Source organism: Neophocaena asiaeorientalis, unplaced genomic scaffold (genome assembly GCF_003031525.2).
Source record: "Neophocaena asiaeorientalis asiaeorientalis breed wild unplaced genomic scaffold, Neophocaena_asiaeorientalis_V1.1 scaffold106, whole genome shotgun sequence".
Taxonomy (NCBI): Eukaryota; Metazoa; Chordata; class Mammalia; order Artiodactyla; family Phocoenidae; genus Neophocaena; species Neophocaena asiaeorientalis.
Window position 1 is genome coordinate 77,900 of NW_020172597.1, and position 8,052 is coordinate 85,951.

At 38.1% G+C, this 8,052-nt stretch overlaps 1 protein-coding gene across 3 annotated transcripts in view; it reads left to right on the top strand.

Moving 5' to 3' along the window:
• The window catches only part of ZMYM4 (zinc finger MYM-type containing 4), a 63,784-nt gene extending 56,807 nt beyond the window's left edge, over positions 1–6,977 (top strand). For all 3 annotated transcript variants that reach the window (XM_024738831.1, XM_024738832.1, XM_024738833.1), the window contains exons 27-28: positions 3,493–3,622; positions 4,489–6,977. In XM_024738831.1, the coding sequence (XP_024594599.1) occupies positions 3,493–3,622; positions 4,489–4,696 (338 nt within the window). In that variant the 3' untranslated portion in view covers positions 4,697–6,977. The remainder of the gene's footprint in view (positions 1–3,492; positions 3,623–4,488) is intronic.
• The last annotated feature ends 1,075 nt before the right edge of the window (positions 6,978–8,052 follow it).

Below are 8,052 nucleotides of genomic sequence, written 5' to 3' on the forward strand. Positions count from 1 at the left end.
TTTTTTTTTTTTTTTTTTTTTTGAGGTTTTTGTCTTGTTCTTTCCTTTGGAACAATTCCTTTGTCTCCTCAGTTTTCCTAGCTCTCTGTGTTTGTTTCTATGTACTGGATAGATCAGCTACATCTCCCATTCTTAAAAGCATGGCTTTATGTAAAAGGTATCCTATGAGGCCCAGTAACGCAAGGCTGCATGTACCCTCCTGTTGTGGCTGGGCCATGATGGCTGTGGGTGTGCTAGCGTGCAGGGCTGGCCCCTGGCACAGCTGGCTATAATGCCCAGCTGTGACTTGCGGGTACTCTGGTGTGCGGGGCCATCTCCTAGGGTGGGAGCTGCTTTTGGAGGGGCTCCAGTACCAGCTGAGGGAGCCTGCTGGGAGTGGCAGGATGGTGGGATGCTTTGGGCTCTAGTGCTCGCTGAAGCCACCTGCTGAGTATGATAGCGTATGGAGTTGCTTTGGAGGAGTGTCAACTGGGGTGGATCTACAGGTGAACGTGGGGTGAGATGTGGAGAGTCATAAATGGTGCCTACCAGCACTGTACCAGCTAGGTGTGGAAGGTGAACAAAAAATCCTGGTGTTGCCCAGTGGCTACATAACCAGAGAAAATTACAAAAGATCCCTGACTCTCCTGCACACGCCATAAAATCAGTCAATGAATCTCCTTTACGTATGACCCAGGTATTTTTCAAACCACTTCCTCTGCAATGGGACTTGGAGAAAGATAGTTTTTGCATGTGCCCTTTAGAGTGGAGTTTCATTTTCTTACAGCTCTCTGGACATAAGTCCCACTGGTTTTCAAAGCCAGTTGTTATGGGGGATGGTCTTTCTGGTGATGGTTCCCCCGAGGCTGGGGAGCTCAGTGGGGTTTGCACCCTTTGCTCCTCAGGAGGACCTCTACAGTTTTGATCTCCTCCCTGCTTGTGGATCCCTGTGCCAGAGGTATGGGTCCTGGCCAGACACCATCTCCACCCTTCCTACCCATCTTAGTGAGGATTTTTTTTTCATCCTTAGTTGTGGAAAATCTTTTCTGCCAGTCTTCAGGTCTTTCTCAGGGATAGTTCCTCTATGTGTAGTTGTAATTTTGGTGTGTTCATGGAAGGAGATGAGCCCAGGATCTTCCTACTCTGCCATCTTGTCCCCCTCTTGTAAGATTGCTATTTGAAGTCAATTTATTAATATTCAAATAGACACATTACAGAAGAGTAATTGCAAATTCTAGACGTGGAAGAGTATAGCTTTAACATTTAAATGCTTTTCTTTATTGTCAGGGCCAGGTTAAAGGCTCAACTCAAAATTAGAGGAATCACTTATATTGTTTTTGTTTTTGTTTTTTGTTTTCCTTGCTGTGCTGCATGGCTTGTAGGATCTTAGTTCCCAGACCAGGTATTGAACCTGTGCCCCCTGCAGTGGAAGCACAGAGTCTTAACCATTGGACCAGCAGGGAAGTCCTGTTTTATTGGCTTTTAAATTAGAAATTCTGATTTAATTGGTCTATAGCCCAGATAATCTGCATTTTAAAACTTCGCAGAGAATTTAAATACAAAGCCAAGGTTGGGAATCACTGATTTAGAGGCAACTGATAGGTCAATTCCTAGTTAAAAGGAACTTGCTTAACTTTTACATCTACTGTTTCTAAAACTTTTTTTTTTTTTTTACCAGAGTGCTCCGTCTTAGTTAACGTTGTCAAAATATGAAGGAACTTAAACCTGACCTAGAGTATACTGCCTTCATACACAGTAGAATAATATCAGCAGTGACTGTTTTATTAGAAGGTTTATGGTCTTGCATTCCAAAAACAGCCTATTAAGTAATAGTTTGTTTTTAATGTTTAAAAAACTAATGTTGTTATTATGGAACTAGAAATTACATTTATTAATTTTGAAGAAAATTGTAAGTTCTAAAATTCCCCAAATCAAGCTGTTACTTCCTTGGGAAAAGAGTGGAGTATATGTTTTCAATGTGAGAATTTTAAATTACTGAAACTAAAATCTGTAAAGAATAATTGTGATGTTCATCATTGTGTTAACTTTTTTCTCAGTTGCTCCTTTACTTTATAAAATACTAAGATTATCTTGCTTTTTCACCATGTGTCCATGTCCTCTTTCCTTTATTGTGTTTATATATAGCCCACTTTATGCTCTTAATTGATACTAATTCAGGGAGGCAGAGGCAAGGAGGCAACATTTCTCTGTTTTCTGATTAGGTGCTTTACCAGATTGGTAATAAATTTAGCTTCTTTTTCTGAATGAGCAGCTAGCAAATTATTTAGGTAGTCTCTAAATGGAAAACTGGATGACTTTTGTTTAAGTCATAACTAATACAGGAGGCTGGGGAAAGTTCTGGATCAGTTGTTAAAAGTATCTATAAGAAAAAAACAAGAAAACCTTTTTCCTCAGGTTTTCACATCCACCTAATACTCTCTTGAAAATTCAATGGAGAAAGTGGGAAAGAAACAGCCTACCTTCCATGTCTTCACCCTGGCTTCTTTCTTTCTTCTTTTTTTTTTTTTTTTTTTTTGCGGTACGCGGGCCTCTCCTGTTGTGGAGCACAGGCTCAGTGGCCACGGCTCACGGGCCCAGCCGCTCTGCGGCATGTGGGATCTTCCCGGACCAGGGCACAAACCCGTGTCCCCTGCATTGGTAGGCGGACCCTCAACCACTGTGCCACCAGGGAAGTTCCCCCCACTTTTTTTTTTTTTTTAAAGATTTTTTTTTTTTTTTTTTGGATGTGGACCATTTTTAAAGTCTTTATTGAATTTGATAACAATATTGCTTCTGTTTTATGTTTTGGTGGGGTTTTTGGCCGCAAGGCACGTGGGATCTTAGCTCCTCAACCAGGGATCGAACGCGCACCACCTGCATTGGAACGCGCGGAGTCTTAACTACTGGACCGCCAGGGAAGTCTCACCCTGGCTTCTTTCTGATAATCCTTGGCCTCTGCAAAATTCTGTTGGTGAAAAAGGGTTTGCTCTTTCCGTATCAAATGGTCAACTTACTGAGAATTTCTTTTCCCAGCAAAGATTTCATTTCACATAATACTATGCAAATGAAAGAAACTTAAACAAATGCCCAGTGGACACGGGTGCCCCACAGGAGAAATATTTTCAGAGAAAGAGATCAACTTCTGTCTTGATCTCTACTATAGAAGAACATATGGAACCCTTTTTTCTCTTTATTTTGCTGTGGCTTAACAACCCTATGCCTAATAAAATCTCTTAAATTCAGGCTCAGAATTGAGACGTACTCTCAAGCATCAATGCTTTTTGTCATGCTGCCTCCACTTTGGTGAGAAGGGAAACATAAATTTTACAGGACAGGGACTTTGTTTGATTAACCCAGCACTAATCTGGTGCCTCCATAGGTCCTCAATAAATGTTGAACGAGTGAGTAAGTGAAAGGAAGGGAGAGGGAGTGACTAGAAGCAAAGCTCATTGGGTGTCTTAAGACTCGAAGAAAGACTTTTCTAATACTTTGATTATAATTTCCTGTCTCAAGATAAACTAACTGTTGGCAAGAGGAAACGAAGCGAAGATGATGAGGTTCCAGTGGGTGTGGAGATGGCAGAAAATACTGACAACCCACTAAGATGCCCAGTCCGACTTTATGAGTTTTACCTGTCCAAATGGTAAGTGATTTTCCTCTGAACTAGATAAAACACACTGCAAAAAATAGTTAAAATACTATAGATTTCAGAAATGTAGCTGGTCTGTAACTCTAAACAAGGATTTACTTACAATTTTATGTTTTCCCCATTCTCATATCTGCCTGGATTTTGAACCAAGAAACAAATTGCTTCACCTTGGTAAATTTTTTTCCCAAAAATCTCTTGAAAAGCAAGAATCACTGCCATTGTTTGATCTTTACAACTGTTACTCAACTTTATGTGATATCTAAACTGCTGTGAATTTATTATTTATATAGAAAAGAAGGGGAAAAGTTGTAGTACTAACTATAAATAGGAAAGCAATTTATTTTTAAAGAATTGAAATGTTTTGAGTGGTGTTTTTCTTACAGAAACTTTATGACTTTAAAGAGTTGTAAGATCCACACTAAAGCATTTTTTTCTCAAAGAAATATAATCACTGGGTTTGTTCTTTGATAATGTGTATTGAGTGCTCTTGGGATTCATTCCAGGATATTGGGCACTGAGGATATGTGGTTCTCAGCCATAGTGTCACATGTGAATTGAATTTTTTGTTACTCCTGGTAATGTTTTAAGTACTAAAGTCTGAAAGATTTACACTTTGTCATCTATTAACATTATACTCACTTTCAATCCAGTGTGATTCTTGAGTGTGGGAGAAAAAATACAGAGTTACAGGTTGCTCCTGGAGCATAAATGCCTATAAACTTATTTATATCTGTGGGTGCATTGTTTATTAGTCACAGTATGGAAAAGTTGAGAGCCATTATATTTAAAGAGTAGTTACATATTTCCTATACTCTCTGATCCCAATTTTCTTTCTTTTTCTTTTTTTTTCCTGTGGATAGTTCTGAAAGTGTGAAGCAGAGGAATGATGTGTTTTACCTTCAACCTGAGCGCTCCTGTGTTCCAAATAGCCCCATGTGGTACTCCACGTTTCCAATAGACCCTGGGACCCTGGACACCATGTTAACACGTATTCTCATGGTGAGGGAGGTACATGAAGAACTTGCCAAAGCCAAATCAGAAGACTCTGATGTTGAATTATCAGATTAAAGTGGAAGTGGGGTCCCTATTTTCATACACGTTGGTATGCACCAAACTGTGAATGCATCCAGCTTTGGAAAACGATCTATAAGTCCAAGTCCTCTTGACTTGATCATAAGATAATGGAAAACAGACGACTCGTGAACCACAGTGTGGATGTACAAATGAAAATTGAAGGAAAGAATATGAACTGAGAAATGTTGTTCTTTGGCAGTGATATAGTTCTTAGACATCTTCAGAATGACTAACCAGTTTCTCTGAGTGGTGCATACTCTTATTTTGTTTGGGAATAACAAATTGTGGAATATTTTTAAGGAAAACTGTTGTATAAAACTCTACCATAGTAACCTTAGACCTTAGAGAGGTAGCTTTGGAGTGAAACCTTGGCTGCAGTAGGCTACTTGGGCAAGCCCTATGTAAAAGTCAGGGGAGAAATCAGTACGGAGCTAAGAGTGGCATCAGATGAGGACTGTGGGACCCAGACTTGAAGACCCAATAAAAATATTCAACTTTTTTTAAAAGGTAGAGAGTGAAGTGGTCTTGATTTTGATTTTCACTGCCAAGCCAATTCTGTGAAGGATAGAAGCCTCTGGTGCTTTTGCCATGGGGTCCCTCAAATCAGAGGAAAAGGCCTTCACTGCTGTTCATGCAGTAATGTGTCCCTTTCACTTTCTGGGTCTAGCCTTCTCAGCTGTGGGTCTGGATGTGGGTAAATTAAGTTCAAGGGGCCGAAACTCTGCAAAATGATGATGCATACAGAAAATCTGTGGAGCCCATGAGACCCCAAGTGTCTTGAAATGTTTGCAGAAAACCCACTAAAATGCCCACTTCTCTGGGTGTCAGCCTTTATTGCTGCTGTCTCACAGCATGAGCTGTGGTACACAGAAATGGGGGTTCTCCTTTTGTTTCCATTTTATCCCCAAATGGCAGCTTTTCTCCCATTGTTTTATCTTCCTGTTTCCCAGATAGTTCCTATCATTTTGTCTTTTGCACCAGTTTCTGGAGGCCCTTGTCATTTCAGAAAGAGTCTCTCTCCTTACTGTGGCAAGCCTGTGGGTGATTCCACAAAGACACAGTGTTACTTAGCTATCAGAATTATGGTAGAAGAGGTCCTAGTATATTCCTGTATAAAGCATTTGGAAGATGAGCTTGTTGCCCAAAGAAACTTGAAAATAGGATTTTGGGGTTAGGATACAAAGACACTGACTGTCTTTCATATCCACGAGCAGGTCTTCTTATAGCATTATTCCAGACTCTAGCTGTTTTAGTAGTTCTATGAGGATTGCAAGTCCTGGGTGTGTTTGGCATATGGATCCTTCTTCTTCATCTCCATTCTGTTTCTTCCCCACAAAATTTTGAATCAAAGCGTTTATGATATTGGCCAATCACGGAATTTCGTTAGCTGAGGTTAATTTGACCCTTTAATAGAAATGAGAGAAGTCTAAAAAGCCTCCTAGAAACTTTAACCTTGAAAGACTTTACAGTATGTCCCATTTTTCAGATGGGGGTGACAGGTTGTTTTTTGGGGTTTTTTTCAATAAATAAACTCTTTAACTACAATAAAAATTTAAAAGTAGGCCTTTTGACATTGTGTACTTACGGTTCTGTCCCTCTGCCTGTAACAAATTTTGTTTTTGTTACCAAGAACTATGTGAAAGAAGTAAATCTGCCCCAGTTCTGTATGATTAATTCCATCTGTGTTTGTCATTTCTGACTGGAAAACTTCTTACTTCCAGACCTTGTTTGATATGGAGGAAAAACAGTTGGATTGTCTGATAAGTCTGCCAATAAACTATCCAGAAACATCAGGTGTAATAGTCCCCACTATACAAATTTTATGGTTTATATAAACACTAATATTTCCCCTTCTGTAGAAAAACAAATATATGGCATAGTAGATAAACTATTGTAAAACACTAGAGAGAAAAAGAAAATCTGTATCTTTTAATTGAGAACAGCCAATATCCAGGTAAATGGCTGTACCAGGATGTCAACTGCATGTTAGTCCATACAGTTGTCCAGATCCTGAATTAATTCGTAAAAGGAAATATTAATTATTGGTCATTCCTCATAAGCATAGCCATTGATATGTATGTCTGGTTATTTGCTTTTTAAAATTTTATTAAAATTATGTTAAATTACATTTTTCCCCCCCAGGGGAGAAAAATTTTATCAAATAAGAGAAAACATTAAATTATCCATTCTGTTCTTTTTTGTTTTTTAAACACTTGGGTTTTCACCTTGCAGGAACCACAGAAATATTCCCGTAGAATAAAACAGTATATTTGTATTTGATGGGTGAATTATTCCTTTTTGTTATGTCTTGAAAGAATTTTAAATATTTTTTCCTGTTTGACCCTATTGGTATGACCCAACAGATGGCATATTACAAAGAAAGAGAGCATTTTTCAGAAAATTGTTTGATTTTTACTCAGTCCAGAAAACATACTGTTTCACTGCAAAATCTTTTCAAAATTTTTATTTCCCATCAAAGGCTTGTTCTGATTTTTAATCTATTAACTATATTCAAAGCCCTGAAAGCTAGAAGTATCAAGTATCACGTATATATTTCATTTCAGGCAGACTTTTTTTTTTTTGAGATTCACAAAGCTTGCCTCGTTCAACTGGAATCATTTTGAAATCATGAAATTAGAATAAAGAATATATCCATTCTTAAGTATAAATGCATATTTAATTTGGGAATGTGAGACTAAGTGGCATTTTCCTTAGAGTCTAGAGCTATATTGGTATTGTGCAAATATACCTTCAAATTCCACAGATTGTTTCTATCTACCTGCCCTGTGGCATTCCTAATTTTGTATAGTAGGACTTTCCCAAAAAGTTTTAAGTAAAATGAAATTCTGTAAATGAATCCCAGTTTTTCTAGTAAATTCACATTTTAATTTTCCATGCAAATAGAAAAGTTCCCTATGGTTCTGAGTTGAAATTTTAGGAAAGAATTAAGCAATAATACCCCCAACTCCTCTTGTCTGTCATCATCACAATTTATTATCATCATTGAAAAACTAATAATTGAGAGGCATTGTTACAGAGTGGGAAGATCAGAAGCTTCAGAGCCTAGTCTTTCTACTTACTGTTTGTATATCTTTAGGTAAGTTACCTAACCTCTCTGTGATTCAGTTTTCTCATGAAGTGAGAATAATAATAACTATTTATAACTTGTCCCTGGCACATGGTAGGTTTTCAAATGTCAACTATTTTTTACTTATATGAAAATTCTAGGCATATAGTAAAATTTTAAATAAGTGCTAATTCCCGCACTGCAGCCTGAATTTTCACTAAGTTCAGTGCTTCAGATTGTGCAAAACGTAATACCCAACATCATCAGTTCTATATATTTGAAT